Source organism: Sander lucioperca, chromosome 13 (assembly GCF_008315115.2).
Source record: "Sander lucioperca isolate FBNREF2018 chromosome 13, SLUC_FBN_1.2, whole genome shotgun sequence".
NCBI classification, from domain to species: Eukaryota; Metazoa; Chordata; class Actinopteri; order Perciformes; family Percidae; genus Sander; species Sander lucioperca.
The window spans coordinates 32890763-32908769 of NC_050185.1; the positions used below are offsets into that span (position 1 = coordinate 32890763).

Sequence of the window (18007 nt, forward strand, 5' to 3'; positions counted from 1 at the left end):
CAGAGGACTTTTGTTCTCTGACATTTGGGTTGCAAACACATCTATTGGTAATGAGGAAACAAGTATGTAACTTAACCTGGTTAAAAAATATTGTATTAAAACATGATAAGTGAAAACTATCACAAACAGCTAGAGGGTCATGATGGCCTGGACCCTATGGGAGTCAGTAAAACACTTGAGCCAATTAGTTTAAACCTTTACTCAAGCTGATTGTTCCAGTAATTTTTGATACGTCAAAGCAACCTTTTATATCAAACAAAATAATTAAATCTTAACCATTATCTCCCTTTGCTTTCTTTAGGTTGTAACTTGCCCACTAACTGGATGCAGAGACTGCTTATTTTATTAGCTCACAAGACCGTCTGTGTTGGCCTACAGCATCTTGGAACACTTGTCAGTTATCAGCAACCTTGGAAAGTGTGTAGAGCCTTTTCTGTCTCTTCATGCTTTAAACATCTACCCCCAACTTTTCATGCGGTACAATTTTCCCAGCAAATCCATCATTTCTCCTTGGTATCCAAACTCATCCATAACGACCCTCCCCAGCTTTCCCTACATCAGTGTTTCTCCAATCAGCCAGATATGGCAGAACAGAGGTTCATTGTTGAATACGCCAAACGTGGTACTGCAGGATGTAAGAAATGCAAAGACAAAATCCAAAAGGGCATAGTGCGCATAGGGAAGATTGTGCCAAACCCTTTCAGCGAGTCTGCAGGGGAGATGAAAGAGTGGCATCATGTGAAGTGCATATTTGAGAAGCTGGAAAGGGCGAGAGCCACTACGAAGAAGATTGAGGACATCACAGATCTGGAGGGCTGGGAGGAGCTGCAGGACGAAGACAGGGAGCTCATTAATAAACATGTTTCAGGTACAACAGGCACACACACACTCAAAATGACTTTTTTTATACTATTCAAAAGCCATAAAGTTGTTGCTCTTGTTGTCTTTTGTACATACATAACCTTTCATCTTTGATTTTAAGAAAGTTTTACTGACTTTTAACCTTTTTAGAGAACACAGAAAAAGGAAAAAATGTTCCCGGTAATCTGATTAATACACCATCACATATTTTAGAAGGTCAGCAGTCAATGAAACTGACCAGAGGCTGCAGTGCATTGTTGATTTATTTGTTTATTTATGTTAAAGTTTCTTTTACAATTATTGTTTATTTTTTTATGTTTATGTATGCACCATCCACTAAGGCAAATTCCTCGTAAGTTTTACTTGGCAATAAATCCTTTTCTGATTCTGATACTAACTTATCTGTCCACAGAACCTCAATTTGCAATATTACACAACCAGTTAAGCACCAGTCAGTTGATTCACTCCTGCAAGTGAGGTCTATGTTGGTTAAGTTAGTAAGTGCTAGATTAAAAAAAGAAAGAACCCAGAGGCATCACACATTAGTACAAATATCTCTGAAACAAATACTTCTAATTTTTTTTAACCCTTAATATCCAGTGATTTGGCATTGCTGAGTTAACTATACATTAATGTATTTTACTCAACACCATGCTAGGTGTGTGTCAGATTATTGCACCTGATGCCAGTTTACCTGTTCAACCAGTACAACTCCTTAGAAGGCTTAACATTCCAGGAGAGCATCATACATGGGAACATGTTCTCAGGATGTGCTCACATCAGATTTAAGCAGTGTGATGCTACTCTACCATGTTGTACATATGTACCTGGGCTGGTGTGGAAGCTAATTCAAAGCCCCTCACATTAGGCTAGGCTTTAACATTCAGGTTAGAATAATGACTGATTAAGGATTAAAATGAACAGAACCGCTAAAATGATTGTTTGCATGTGTGTATGTATTGTTTATGATCGTCTGTGCATTGACATACAGGTGTGATGGTGTGTTCATTCAGAGTTCATATCTTTGTTCTTGTTTAACCATTGTTTCACTTGTGTATTGAGAAGTTACATTTTTTTAAAGATTATTTTTGGGCATTTTTAGGCCTTTATTTTACAGGACAGCTGAAGACATTAAAGGGGAGAGAGAGGGGAAATGACATGCAGCAAAGGGCCGCAGGTCGGAGTCGAACCCGGGCCCGCTGCGTCGAGGAGTAAACCTCTATATATGGGCGCCTGCTCTACCAACTGAGCTATCCGGGTGCCCAGAAGTTACATATTTAAAGGGGAACTATTATATAGCATTTCAGGTTCACACTTGTATTTTGTGTTTGTACTAGGACATGTTTATATATACTATATATTTAACGTTCAAAAAACAGTGTATCTTTCTCATACTGCCCATGGCTGCTGCATCTGTATTCACCCTCTGTATGGGACGCTCTGCTGGACCGCCTGTCTCTTTAAGCCCCCCTCCCAAAACAGCCCAATCTGCTCTGATTGGCCAGCGTGTTTCATGGAATCTCCACTGCACTCCAGTTTTGTTTCACTAGTAGCAGCTGGAGCTACTGCAACAGAGTATATAGCACGACTTTGTACCATGAAAAATCACAAATAAAGGCTTCTAAACCAAATACTACACAACCGGACATGTCCCAGCAGTAATGTGACCCTGAAATTGGGGAGAAATAACCAGCATTGGACGCCAAGATTACAGCTATCTGGCGTTAGCATGCAGCTACTTAAAGGTGTAGGTAGGATTGTGAAGATCCAGGAGTTAGCCAAAGAATTTGAACATCGACAACTTCTCAGTCCCTCCCCCCTTTCTGCTAAAACCCAAACGGTCTCCTAAGCCCCTCCCCCCACAAGGGAGAATGACTGCGTGTACATGAGCAGTGATTGACATGCAGTTAGACACCCCCCTGGCCATGATTGGAGCATCTAAACAGGGAGCGGTGGATTTTTGCAAATCACACTACAGGCTGTAGGATTACAGGAGCTGGATTTTAAATTACCTGCTTCATGTAGTTCTACTGGAACATAGGGTCAGTTTCAGCAAATATGACAGAAAGTTAGTTCTATAAGTCTTACCTACTGCATCTTTAATAGTTAGCAGTATGCTAATGTTAGATTGTAGTGGAACGAAGCAGCACTTTCTACAGTCAAACATCGCAGATAAAGGCTTCTGAACCAAATACTACCCAATCGGACATGTGTCAGCAGTAATGTGACCCGAAATTGGGGAGAATTTAACAACATTGGCATCCCAGATTACATTGTTTACTGCCGTTAGCATGTAGCTACCATTGTTAGCAGTGAACACAGAGTATAGCAGCACTTTCTACAGTGAAAAGTCGCAGATTAAGGCTTTTAAACCAAATACTACATAACCAAAAATGTTTCAGGAGTAATGTGACCCAGAATTGGGGAGAATTTAACAACATTGGTAGCCAAGATATCATATTTATCTGTCGTTAGCATGTAGCTACATGTGACAATGTTAACACTGCAGTAGCTTAAAAAAACCCACTCCAGTCCTGCCTACCTGGAGAAGATGACCAATCATAGAAGGCTGGAGAAGGCCGGCTAAGTGTTACGTAACTCTCAGCCGAAAGTAGAAAAACTGTTGAAACAGGAGCGTTCCGAATAGTTGGAAATCTGAATGTTTTAGCTCACAGGTATTTTTCCAAAATACGTTTACCTCATTATGTGAAGTTTTGTCCACGTTTAACATAAAAATCTGACATTATAACATTGTAGGTATAACAGAAAATACAGAAAAGCATAGTATGTACACTTTAAGTTATGGTATTCCATGTCAAATGGTTATGGTTATTTGTTCTAAAGCCATTCATCTTGTCTTGTAGACCTGATGGCCAAAGTCGGTGCAAGTCCAAAGAAGAAGGTGCAGGCCAAGATGAACACCTCTGGCCAGCTAATGTCTCCTCCTGCTGACCCATCTGTCAACGCTCCGCGCAAGTTCTCAGGCTTTACTGGTAAGATATGATATATATATCTCAGGTCAAGTGGTTTCATATTTGCTCTAAATCCATTCACAAAAGTTAAAACAATACAACAAGCTGGTCAACAACAAAAGTAATTGAAGCAAGGAACATTGTATAAAAATGGACAGCCAAAAGGAACATCTTGGATTAGAAAGGGTCAGAAAAACATGTTCCACTGTCTGATTATTCTCACATGGAGGAATGGGCACACCACACTTTGTCTCAAACAGCATTTGCGTCTGCCCTATTGAACTGTAAAGGTATACTGTAGTTCAATTGAGATCATTTCCCTAAAAGAGGAACATCTCTGACAGAGAAGGCTGCTGCTAACCAATGAGTGTACTCCCCACTATGACAGTTTTGCCCAGTTGATTTCTGTTTGGCATATTCAAATTGCCATACTAACCAATCAGTGAGAAATGCAGGACTGATTGTATGATGGATCTGTAAAATATCACCACCAGCTTTCTGTCAACATTAAAAACATTTCACCTCCACAGAAAACACAGTCTTTGTACAGTCTTTGTTGCATATTGCCTCAGTGTTCTCATCAAAGCTCAATTACTGACCGTCTAGATAGGAGTTTAGGAGGACAAGTCAGCAAGCTTGTCCAATACACATTCTGGACTGTAGCAATAATTAAGGGGCATGTATTATTTTTGAAGATGTTTTAAGAAATTGTTTGCACTAAGCCAAAGTACCACGGCTGTATTATCCCATTAACAGTAATCAGTCAACTTAGAAAGTACCAGGTAATCATTTAAACTGTTAAAATCAACTTGACTTTTTGTCCCACTGTGAATGTAGAAGAAGTACGTGTTTTGTCGAATTGGTCTCATTGCGTGCACTGTTCCACTTCACTGTCCTGACAGCTGCGAAAGCTGGCAGCTCCAGCAGCCCAGGACCATCCTCTTCCCCTGCCAATGTCAGCCAAGGCAGCGCCCTGTCCACCCAGCTATGTGACCGCCAGCACAAGGACTGCCTCTTTAGAGAGTTTCGCAAGCTCTGTGCCATGGTGGCAGAACACAACAGCTACAATGTCAAGACACAGATTATTGAAAAGTTCCTCAAGAAGGGCTCAGGTGGAGGTTAGTGTGTTAATTTTTTTTGTGTTTATAGGCTTTAGCAGATTTCAGCACGACAGCATGTGACAGAATCCAAGGCCAAGGATTTCTACAGCAACATTTTTGTCGTAAATCTTCTTTTCTTCCATCGTAGATAAGTTCCATGGAGATCTTTATCTGACGGTGAAGCTGCTCCTGCCAGGTGTTGTAAAAAGTGTCTACAACCTAAATGACAAGCAGATCGTAAAACTCTTCAGCCGCATATTCAAATGCAGCCAGGATGACATGGTGCGCGATCTGGAGCAGGTCAGTGTCCATATGTTCTCACACATAAACTCTTGTGCTTTGCGAATGTTAAAAAATATGCCACATGCGCTGAATGTTTTATTTTAGAACCAAAAACCTTCTCACCAGCGTTTATTCAAAGCATTTTCATTGATATTCTCAGATTAAAAATGCATGTCTCAGGGGATTTCATTCTGGCCAATTATAGTCTCTTGACATCGTGTCTTGAAAATGATAACAGAGGAACTAATTGTCAAAAAGAACACTTAAAATACTGTGGGTGTCTTCTCCTTTTTTTTTTTTAAGGGCGATGTGTCTGAGACAGTGAGGATGTTCTTCGAGGAGAGTAAATCATTTCCCGCGGCTACCAAGAGCCTCCTGACCATTCAGGAAGTGGACGCCTCACTGACCCGCCTTGCCCAAATGACCAAGGAGGATGAGCAGCAGACTGAGCTGGAGGATATTGCCAAAAAGTAATGCAGTACATTACCATTTATTATATCAATTGGTCTGGGTAGTAAAACAGCACAGTTATGGTAATTCAGTAAAATGATTAGTACCGCATACCTGCTACAATAAAAACGTTCAAGGCTCTCTTTCTACCTTTCCAAAATTATGAACAATCATGTGGCACGATTCAGCGTAGAGACTTTTAATGGTGTTTTTCCGTTGGCCTTTTGGCCGCACCGAGTCAATCCCATGCCGCGCTGATTTGCGCTTCCATTACCAATTTAAACGCACTGAGTCGCGCCAGAGATGGACCGGCTTCGGAGTTGGGCAAGTGCGCTAAACTCAACCCATGTCTGTGCAGCAGACCAGAGAGAAATACGTTTTTAAAAGTCTGTCTTTTCAGCTCTCAAGTAGTTTCTGACTGAATCTCTGTGGTTTGAAGTTTAGTTCCTCTCCTGCGTCCCCGATTGTGCCTTCAGATGTCTTTATTTTACGGTTTCATGTTCACTTTCAGCGGTATAGGAGTCGTTAAGTAACTGCTGATGAAAACCCAACATTTCCTAAATGTTGCTGCTTCGTAATAAAAGCTTTTAAATAACAATATCACCGGGGACTCATATTGTGAAAAAAATCTATAGGAAATGAAATGTTTATCCACCGTTTCACAGCCATGGATCAGCCTGCTGCTTTTAAATTTCATCGACTCGAGAGACACTTTTAAGCGGGTAACCCTGTTGTAATGCAGATGAAAATCCCTGCCGTGCTGGGCTGACGCGCCGGGTTAAGCCAAGCCAGCAAATGGGTATGGAATAGGGGCTTAATTTACCTAGTCTGTGACCAACAGATGTTTAAAGAAAACATGACTGTGTAGAATCCAGCCAGTTGGCTGTGTCACACAGCATCAGCAGAGTGCAGAGCTGCATTTTATTCTAGAATCATTTTTGTTTTGTATGTTTGTCCTGGTGCCGCAAATACTCATCGCTGAAAATAGTCCCCAACAAATGCTCTTTTTACTACCATTTGAGTTCAGAAAGAATCCCGCACACTGACCATTACGCAAGCAATTATTTATTTAGAAAATACAACGGTTTGGTCTTAGACCTTCATCAGGTAAATTCACACATTACCTGATGAAGGTATATTTGGTCACATCCAACGCACCTGCCCGACAAAAGAGGTGTGCAAAAAAGCTTTCTTATGTTACTACTATTTGAGAAACATCTGCTAAAATACATCAGTATCCAGCTGTTTCAGAAAATTACCTTAGCTTAAAACTATAGATTTATGACCCATTTATCAAATGTGTTCAATATAATCAAAAATGTTCTGTGGTTGAGTACCATTGACAGGGGTAGGGAAGTCAGACAGACTAACCTAATGTATCTAAATGTATACTAACACTAGTTATACTAATAACACAAGTCATCACGTCTGGCTGTGTCTTTTGTAGTCATACCTCTCCACATAGATATTGTTCTATATCTATGCCTCTCCACATGATGTAGATGATTTATTGTGGTGCTAGAACTGTCAGTAATTGTTCAATTTTTTTTTTTTAAATGTACACAGTTTACTACAAAAATGTGGGAAAGCCAGGGTGACAGATTATGTGATTTCTTTTCACAGTATTTGTAAGTGTTGCCATTATGTGTTTCCACTTGTTTTGCTTGCTTGTTTTGCACTTTTCCCTTTTTGTGTGTCTGCCTGAGGCATGTCTAACATACACATACACACATACTAGACATCTGTATTTGACATTCTACCCCCCACAGTAGCAGATGCTGGAGTGGGTCTATGTTTATTTGTCAAAAACAAAATAACATCTTGCTAGCTGTAAACAGACATTTATTGTGCTGTACTGAATAATAGGTCTACTTGTGTCATGACATGATGAGCAGTTTTTTTCTGAATTACTTAGTTTCTGTGAATTACAGTAATACAAAGTAATGTAATTATCGTATATTTATTACTTATGTAGGGCTATTTAAGAACCTTTCTGGTCATAACCTGCTAGATTTCTGCTTCATGAAATGCTGTAATACTTCTGAATTTGCCTGACAATTTCACCCCAGTGATAATCTGCATTCTCTTTTCATCATAGATGTACCGGTAATGACCTAAAATGCATCATTCGACTTATTAAACATGACTTGAAGATGAACTCCGGAGCAAAACATGTGTAAGTGTCTTTTTCTTCTGCCTAGAAGTTAATATGCACTGTTCTTTAGTCACATTGAAGAAAGATTATATTTTGATACCGATCTTGAACTCCTCTTTCATTATTGCCCGTTATGCAGCTTAGATGCAGTGGATCCAAATGCTTACGATGCCTTCAAGGCCTCGCGTAATCTGGGTGACGTGATTGAACGGGTGTTGAGGAATCAGCAGGAGGTGTCTAATGGCTCAGGACCCAGGAAACTCCTCACTGTGGAGGCCTCGCTCATGACCCCCGTTCAGCCCATGTTGGTGAGTACCACCACTCAAATGTGAAAAATGTTTACACTCACTGTTTTCAACAGTTCTTCCTGATTTAAAGGAACACGCTGACTTATTGGGACTTTAGCTTATTCACTGTATCCCCAGAGTTAGATAAGTCCACACATACCCTTCTCATCTCCGTGCGTGCACCCACCGCTAGCCTAGTTTAGCACAGATCCTGGAGGTAAACGGTTCCATCTAGCCTACTGCTCCCAATAAGTGACAAAATAACGCCAACATTTTCCTCTTTACATGTTGTGATTTGTATAGTCACAGGGTGTACAAATAACAAGGTCACATGACACACAGCCATCTTCTAACTGTATACAAACTGGGAACTATATTCTCAGAAAGCGAAGCACTGCTACTTCTGCTTCTTGGGCGGAGTGATTTGCTCACAGCACACAAGAAGCCCCCATGGTGAGGAGCAGAGAGTAACAACGGTGCTTTTCAGGTGTTGCGCTAATCACTCCGCCCAAGTAGCAGAAGTAGCAGTTCTTTGCCTTCTGAGAATATAGTTCCTTTAACTATTTAGTCTTTGTGATTCAATACAAGGCTGACTTGTCTGAACCGCAGTGATTCATAGAAGTCACATCACCAAACAGTGTGAGGGAATTTGGCTCAAATTGCAAAGGGGAGGTTTTTTATACCGACTCAAAAAATGCCAAGATAAATTCACTGATGTATTTCAAAATGAGGGAAAAACACATTGCTAAAAAACATTTTATCTTGCCGGCTATTTATTTGTATATATTTTATTTATACAAATTTTAATACAAATGACATCTGACTTTTCTGACCACATCAATTAACTTGAGATGCACATGCAAAATAAAATGAAATAAACATTTGTCCTCATGCCCTCATTTAATTGATAACTAGTTATACATTATTATATGATTTTTTAACTATTTATTTGTATGATACAGCTGCAAATAAGTATTTGAACACCTGTCTATCAGCTAGAATTCTGACCCTCAAAGACCTGTTAGTCTGCCTTTTAAAATGTCCACCTCCACTCCATTTATTATCCTAAATTAGATGCTCCTGTTTGAGGTCGTTAGCTGCATAAAGACACCTGTCCACCCCATACAATCAGTAAGAATCCAACTACTAACATGGCCAAGACCAAAGAGCTGTCCAAAGACACTAGAGACAAAATTGTACACCTCCACAAGGCTGGAAAGGGCTACGGGGAAATTGCCAAGCAGCTTGGTGAAAAAAGGTCCACTGTTGGAGCAATCATTAGAAAATGGAAGAAGCTAAACATGACTGTCAATCTCCCTCGGACTGGGGCTCCATGCAAGATCTCACCTCGTGGGGTCTCAATGATCCTAAGAAAGGTGAGAAATCAGCCCAGAACTACACGGGAGGAGCTGGTCAATGACCTGAAAAGAGCTGGGACCACCGTTTCCAAGGTTACTGTTGGTAATACACTCAGACGTCATGGTTTGAAATCATGCATGGCACGGAAGGTTCCCCTGCTTAAACCAGCACATGTCAAGGCCCGTCTTAAGTTTGCCAATGACCATTTGGATGATCCAGAGGATTCATGGGAGAAAGTCATGTGGTCAGATGAGACCAAAATAGAACTTTTTGGTCATAATTCCACTAACCGTGTTTGGAGGAAGAAGAATGATGAGTACCATCCCTACTGTGAAGCATGGGGGTGGTAGCATCATGCTTTGGGGGTGTTTTTCTGCACATGGGACAGGGCGACTGCACTGTATTAAGGAGAGGATGACCGGGGCCATGTATTGCGAGATTTTGGGGAACAACCTCCTTCCCTCAGTTAGAGCATTGAAGATGGGTCGAGGCTGGGTCTTCCAACATTACAATGACCCGAAGCACACAGCCAGGATAACCAAGGAGTGGCTCTGTAAGAAGCATATCAAGGTTCTGGCGTGGCCTGGCCAGTCTCCAGACCTGAACCCAATAGAGAATCTTTGGAGGGAGCTCAAACTCCGTGTTTCTCAGCGACAGCCCAGAAACCTGACTGATCTAGAGAAGATCTGTGTGGAGGAGTGGGCCAAAATCCCTCCTGCAGTGTGTGCAAACCTGGTGAAAAACTACAGGAAACGTTTGACCTCTGTAATTGCAAACAAAGGCTACTGTACCAAATATTAACATTGATTTTCTCAGGTGTTCAAATACTTATTTGCAGCTGTATCATACAAATAAATAGTTAAAAAATCATACATTGTGATTTCTGGATTTTTTTTTTTTTTAGATTATGTGTCTCACAGTGGACATGTACCTACGATGACAATTTCAGACCCCTCCATGATTTCTAAGTGGGAGAACTTGTAAAATAGCAGGGTGTTCAAATACTTATTTTCCTCACTGTGTGTGTGTATATATATATATATATATATATATATATCCAGCAGCAATACTATAATAATCAATTTTTCAGGGGAAGGGCAAGGTATGTGGGTTATCTAAAATATGAACTGACTAAATTAGAAATAGATTTTCAATAAAAGACTAAAAAAGTAGTTCAATACTCTTGGTTTGTAAAAGAAAAACGTTTCGAAGTAAGATATGACTTTCTGAATTGTTGAAGTAATTTAATGGAATGTCTTTGTCCTAACACTAATGTCCCTGTTAGACCTCTTTATAAATGTTGGGTAAAAGGCTTCAAGTACAATTTTACACTGTTGTATGCAAGAAAAAAATGTTTGCGATAATACAAAATTCTTTCACCTTTTTTAATAATTTTGATTGATTTACAAATTATCATTTTGAGGGTGAAGTATTTCTTTAAGATGTCCAAACATTTACTCAAAACAAAGCAAACATGCCTCCACACATAAGTCCCTTTCCGACCGGAGAGATTTTTGCAGTTCCTAGAACATAACGTTCATAGAACCCTTTTTTTCTCGTGTTCCGACTGGACCAATTTGGGAATTATTAAGTTCCTCTGACCGCAGTTCCTGTAACTCTTTCAGCTCCTACTTCTGGGCAGGGTCTTTTCCCTTTTCCACATAGGAACCCTTAGTGACCTAGCAACGTCTGAAACACAAACAGTACATATTCTTCACTGTCTGTTGCAATTCGCCTACGTATGCTAACTCATAAGACAAACACCACGCATTCAACCAGCTAATTGTTAATGCTAGTTAAACTTACCGTCATTTCGTTTGCCTGTTGCGCTCTGCTCTTCTATCTTCTTCCATCATATTAATTAGGATCATATTACGCTGGAGCCTTCGTCTTCTGTGTTTCTCTGTTAAGTACTCCAGCCTAGTCTTTAAACGCCGCCGTTCGAACTCCGTTAGGAGGATCCCGGCAAGGCACAACAGGAACATTCCGATGGCCTCCTCCATGCTGGTTTGTTGTTGTATGTGGCGCTAAAGTCAAGTGACGACGCAATAAAGACCGTTGCCGTGCTTGCGTCACTCCCTTACCCCTCCTACCAGTTCCTATGGCCACTTGGCCAGTGCAAATGCAAATGTCAAAAAAACGGTTTTGGGGGAGAGTAGTTAGTAGATCTGTTTAGAAGTGGACTGTTCCTATAACTACGTTCCTGTAACTACTTGGTTGGAAAGAGGCTAAAGGTTCAATAAGAGAGGAGGGACTGACTATCTAATCAGACATTAAACTGTCACTGCTTGTGATGGGCCTACCAGGAGATTGAGGTCCCTAGATTCCTTCACATTAGGGTAAAATCCAACAAGATAAAGAGAATATGATGTTCAAACAGTTTCCAGTTGATGGCTCATCGCTTGACAACCAAACAGTCAGCAGCTGGACCTTAAAGATAACTTTTTACTCTAAACATACTGACTATCCCTCTTTATAAATGCAACTATTAATTATGCATGAAATGACGACTTTAATTTATACTTTATAAAAGTAAATTGCTGCAGCTACATCACATTATAGTTTACAAATGAATAACGAAGTCCAGTTCCAAACTTCCCGCAGGCTTACAACTTTTCAGTTTGAACTTCTGTCTCCTTTTACCATTAGTTTGCAGAAGATGAAAAGCTACATCCCCTGCCTGTTACACCCAGTAGGCACATTAGGAAGGCAGAAACAAGAAGAAGTATGGACATATGTAATTGGTGAGCTTTAGTCATGCCGATTAGTGTAACGGTGCAATATTATTAGAATACAATGCTAGAATATTGAGAAGGATAAATTTAAAAGGTTTTATGTGATTATTGAGACAAAGGCATGTCCACCAAAGCTTTGAGTCTATGATGCAGTTTTGCTGAATACAGAGGAGACTTTTCTTAACTGGAAACTGCTTCTCTCTTGCCACCTGTATCATTATTGCTCTTTCCTTTATTTCAAACCAACGCCTTGATGCAACAAGTAGGTCTTACTTTTCTAGTGTAGTGACCATCATTTCTATTGGTTATGGTAACTGGGATCATGGAACAGAGCAACATCTCTTAAATGCAGTCAGGTGATCAGACAGGTTGTAAACAAGCCAGTAGTTTAGCCAGATTAGAGTATCTAAACCACTTTTCTCTTCCAAATAAATCTGGCTAACCCAGGATTTTGTTTTCAACCTGCCTGATTGCCTGACTGCTTGTGTTTCTCGACCCATCACACTTCTTTTCAGTTATGGCACAGTTGTTTTCCCATATCTCACCAGTCACTCGGTTAAAGATCGGCTCACTTTTGCCACTAGGAGAAACTTTTAATGAAAAGTGATTGTATGTAAGAATGTGGTTCCTTGCTGAGAGCTTGTTGTTTTCCTTTGTGATTTCAGGCGGAGGCATGTAAATCCGTTGAGTACGCCATGAAGAAATGCCCCAATGGGATGTACTCTGAGATCAAGTATGATGGAGAACGTGTGCAAGTCCATAAGAACGGAGACAACTTCAGCTACTTCAGCCGCAGCCTCAAGCCAGTGTTACCACACAAAGTCAGTCTTATAACGCACGCACGCACGCACACACACACACACACACACACACACACACACACACACACACACACACACACACACACACACAGAGCCTGTGAGGCTGAATAACAATTAGTATGACTATGCATGTCAGAATAGAATCTCTTCAGGTTTGCCCTTGCAGGATTACCAATTTAAAGGTATTTTCGCAGCATTAAATTCAGACATTTCCCACAGGGATTTTCCAGCATTTGCTCTATCAGCGTGCGGCTGAGAGCCTTAAACATCCACGGATAAATAGCTCCACATCATGTTCATTACCACCATACCCATTTCAAACCACTAGAGGTTGCTGCTGTGCACCCAATATATACCTCACAACAATCTTGAACCCCAGTGAACTTCAGTAAAGAACACCAAGCACTAAGAGACACTCCTTTTTATGAGTGAGGATATGTACAGGCAATGTGCTTCGACCCATCCAAATGCTTAGGGAGGCATCTCTACTTCTTTTTTCTTACTTTTCTCACAATTCTGTAGGCGTTTTAATGGTAAAAGTCCAAAAGTTTTACCAAGCTCTTACTTTATCCTCACACATTAGCATTGATGATATCTGGAGGTACACCCCTCGGTTACTCAGCTTCTGAGCAGCTATATTAGAACCTGCGTTACTATCTTTCCCTCCTGCAACATGTTTCTGTTATAGTATGGCCACCTTTTTCCCTTTTTTTATTAAGTGATAACACTGTAGACCAGAACATGAATAGTGGATACAAGCCCAAATGAGAAAGATCAAATATAGTATTTGAAGTATAGTAAGTTTTTTTTTTTATCATTTCACATACACATCAGGTTAATGCACCTTATTATTTACACAATATCTTTTTACAGTGTCAAGCCTATTAAAATCCTGGGACAGTGCCATTCTCTTAAGTCTTTGCTGTAACAGTATCAAATGTGTCATATTTCTACTCCGTACCTAAGCCCCGTGTGTGTCCATGTTGATGTTTCAGGTGGCCCATTTCAAGAACTACATCCCCCAGGCTTTCCCCGGAGGCCACAGTATGATATTGGATGCTGAAGTCCTTCTAATTGACACAAAGACAAGTAAACCCCTGCCCTTTGGGACTTTGGGTGTACACAAGGTGAGAACACCACAGCACTTGTTTCCCCTTTTTCTTTTTTGACATGATTTGGTCATTGTTGTAACCCCTCACACTTTCCTCTCCCTTCAGAAAGCTGCTTTTCAAGATGCCAACGTGTGCCTTTTTGTTTTCGACTGCATCTTCTTCAACGGTGTGAGTCTCATGGAGAGGTAATGTCATTCATTGTCTTAAAAACGTCTTTTAATTCCAATGTACAAAGAATAACACATTATGGCAGTGATGCAAACGTGTACTTTTTTAACACTTTACCACTTTAACAATAAGACCAAACCTCTTCCATTTATGCACGGTCATCATATTCTTCAGGCCTCTGTGTGAACGCAGAAAGTTCCTGCATGACAACATGGTTGAAGTCACCAACAGGATCCTGTTCTCAGAGATGAAGCACGTCACTGTAAGTAAAACTCTGAATTTGTCTTTCTGCTGAATGTATACATCTGTAATACCTTATATCATATATGTGTGTGTGTGTGTGTTATGTTTGTGTCAGAGGGCAGGAGATCTGGCTGAAATGATAACTCGTGTCATCAGAGAGGGACTGGAAGGCCTGGTGCTGAAAGACTTGAAGGTTAGTTGATTTTTTTTTTTTTTTAATCTCCAAATGGAAAGAAACTGATGGCAATATGTATCTAATGCACATGAGAGTGGAAAGAATGTGAACACAATGAGCAAGTTATACATCATGACAATCAAGCTTTGTGTATCTGTATGTCTCAGGGCTCCTATGAACCAGGAAAGCGCCATTGGCTGAAGGTGAAGAAGGACTATTTGAACGAAGGGGCGATGGCAGACACAGCTGACCTAGTGGTGCTGGGGGCCTTCTATGGAAAAGGCTCAAACGGTCCGTAAAGCCCTAACCATCCACTTCATTTATTTCTTTATGCTGTGGACTTCCAAGAGTCTCTTCCACTTCTCGATGCTCTCATTTGTTCTGACAGTTTGTGTGCCCTTTTTTAATGCTTAGCCACTTCCTGTAAAATAAGGATAGTGACTCTATGAATGAGCTAACTAAGACCGTTTTACTATTGGTCTTAATTTTAATAATAATTTAAGTTGTTTTTACCATCAGGCGGACCATTTTGCAAACTGTTCAGGTTTTATTAGTACTAGTCTATATCCTTGACGGGATTGCTCCGTTGCCTTGGGCTTTCTTTGTGTTGGCATTTTATTTCGGAGGACTATGGTTAACCTTTACTCAGATCTCTGCAGGGTAAATCCAGACAGCTAGCTAGACTATCTGTCCAATCTGAGTTTTCTGTTGCACGACTAAAACAACCTTTAGACGTACACGTTCCATCAAAACAAGTTCCTTCACGAGGCTATTTTGCAGACACCACAGCTTGTCCCCAGTGCTTAGCACCACCCAAGACGATTGTGATTAGTTTAAAGAAATGCCAATAAACCAGAACACGTTTTCCTCCTATCCCCCAATGCTGTGTGGAGTAGCCAGACTCTCCTCCAGCGCACTTTGGAGGAGGGTCTGGCAAAGCAAGACTATTAGTACTGACACTTATTGTATCTTGGAAATTATATGAACATAACCTTTTATTAAACATTACAACAGGATTTGGTATAAAAGCACTTAAAACTGTGTACCCTTGTAGCTCAGTGGGTTAAAACTCTATAACATTATGAATACAAAGCCCAGAGTCCAGCATAGTAACATTTCATGTGAAAAATATGCAGATGGATCATGGTGCAAAGGAGATGCTGACATTGGGTGAAGCATATAAGCAGACAAGAAATGAGAGCCATGGAGGAGGCTGGGTAATGGGCATATAACATTATGAAAACATAACATGCCAAAACAAAGGCACAAATCTCAAAAGCATGGCTAATGAAGACAGCTCAGGGAGTGTGAAGACAAGCTACTAGAGCAGAAACAACGAATCAGATTAAAACACTTATACTATGGGACAAAAGTGGGAAGTAGAAAACAACAGCTGGAAAAAAGGAATTATCAGTGGATTTGAGGAGGCTAGGTTTTGGAATTTATGTGAAACTATACAGCGTAGGAGTGTATGTTTTAAGGCCTGTGGAGGGACTATCTAATGGGTCTGCATAGTCTCCACCAGCAGCACTTTCCAAAATGTCCCTCCTAATGCCATGTGTGTTCTTCTACCCACCAGGGGGCATCATGTCCAGTTTTCTAATGGGCTGTTATGACCCACACTCCAAGAAATGGTGCACAGTCACCAAGTGCTCCGGAGGCTACGATGACGCCACCTTGGCCCGGCTTCAGAAAGAGCTGGATGTGATCAAAATCAGCAAGGTCAGAGAGGATCCACTTAGAGGCCTGCCTGGAATATTGAGCTGATGTAATAAAAGCAAGGATTAATCTTTTGTGTGCGTGTCTTTGTGTAGGACCCGAGCAAAATCCCAGGTTGGCTGAAAATCATCAAGAACTATTATCCGGACTTCATTATTCGTGATCCTCAGGTGAGATTTCACTATTCAGCACATTTGTATTTCCCAATGGGTCTGTTCATGCACAGTCAGTTGTATTTCTGCAGACCTTTTAAATAAAGTCATAAGTAAAAAAGCATCTCTTGCAATATGTCTTCTGCAGGAATTTCTCCAAATAAGTTACTCTCAACGGTATTGCGATAATGATTACCCATGCTGCAGAGCTGGGAGGCATTTCCAACCTGAAAGTAGTCTTACATGACAACAAAAACTTCAGAGATTGAAAACCTTTGATAGAAATGACCCTTTCTGGCTTTCAAGTCTGAAAATAGAACATAGTAATGGAATCCACAACACTTTTTTTTTTTTTTCTCATTTTATGGAGAAGCAGTCATATATTTGCCTCGTGATTTATGTTTAGTTTTACCTGCTGTTTTCTCTGCTGCAGCAAGCACCTGTCTGGGAGATCACAGGCGCAGAGTTTTCCAAATCAGAAATGCACACCGCTGATGGCATCTCTATCCGCTTTCCCCGCATGACACGCATTCGTGATGACAAGGACTGGAAGACTGCTACCAACTTGCACCAGCTTAAAGTAGGACATTGCATCACGACACGACAAATGAGTTGAAATATTGGCAGTAAAAAGGCAGTAAAACACGCCTGCGCTAAATTATTTGAATGCAACACAGGTCTTCAATCTCTCGTGACAGAAAACATTACATTTCTTGGCTAAAGTCCATGTGGTCATTTCATCACTCTGCTTAGGAGCTCTACCGCATATCAAAGGAGAACTGTGACTTTAAAGTGACAGCTGGACCTTCTACATCCAACGATGACAAGGGCTCCTCAGGAGGGGACAGCGGCCGAAGCTCCCCGTCGTCTTCATCCCATGGAAGTGCTCCACCCAAGAAGACCAGTAAGTACAAACACCGCCGACATCAAGGGGACAAGAACTGTGTAGTACTTTTATTTGATAAAACAATAACATGCACTCTTCACAGACAGCACACCCAAACCAAAGGCGGTGAAATCCCAGCCTCGCACTCCTGGCTCAGAAGCATCCAGTGCCAAGAAGGTATTTACTGCACAGCACACAGTACGTTCACATGATTCATCATTACAGTATTCCTGTCAGACATTGTGAATGAGTGAACTGCTCTGTCCGATCAGGTGAAGAAGAGTGAAAGTGTTCACAGCAATGGACAAAGCAAAACCAAGCCAACCTCTCAACTACTAGAGCCAAGGAATGACAAGGTTGGTCAACAAACTGTCCAGCTCCCACATATTCATACAATGGTGCTTGTACTACGGAGTAGAAAAGTTTTTTGATGTTTAAAAAGAAAAGGCTCTTTATCTGTACTGCTATTCAAAATAACCTCTTTCTACCAGTTAAAACTAAAGGTGACGTACAACTTGGGTCTTATTTTT

At 40.8% G+C, this 18007-nt stretch overlaps 1 protein-coding gene across 4 annotated transcripts in view; it reads left to right on the forward strand.

Annotated features, from left to right (window-relative positions):
* lig3 (ligase III, DNA, ATP-dependent) overlaps positions 1–18007 on the forward strand; it is a 33318-nt gene that overhangs the window by 14187 nt on the left and 1124 nt on the right. For all 4 annotated transcript variants that reach the window (XM_031308283.1, XM_035991124.1, XM_031308282.1 and 1 more), the window contains exons 2-20: positions 302–868; positions 3726–3854; positions 4736–4951; positions 5082–5233; positions 5519–5685; positions 7764–7841; positions 7960–8128; positions 12867–13022; positions 14018–14149; positions 14240–14319; positions 14477–14564; positions 14661–14738; positions 14888–15011; positions 16300–16442; positions 16535–16609; positions 17025–17171; positions 17345–17495; positions 17581–17654; positions 17750–17833. In XM_031308283.1, the coding sequence (XP_031164143.1) occupies positions 302–868; positions 3726–3854; positions 4736–4951; positions 5082–5233; positions 5519–5685; positions 7764–7841; positions 7960–8128; positions 12867–13022; positions 14018–14149; positions 14240–14319; positions 14477–14564; positions 14661–14738; positions 14888–15011; positions 16300–16442; positions 16535–16609; positions 17025–17171; positions 17345–17495; positions 17581–17654; positions 17750–17833 (2810 nt within the window). The remainder of the gene's footprint in view (positions 1–301; positions 869–3725; positions 3855–4735; positions 4952–5081; positions 5234–5518; positions 5686–7763; positions 7842–7959; positions 8129–12866; positions 13023–14017; positions 14150–14239; positions 14320–14476; positions 14565–14660; positions 14739–14887; positions 15012–16299; positions 16443–16534; positions 16610–17024; positions 17172–17344; positions 17496–17580; positions 17655–17749; positions 17834–18007) is intronic.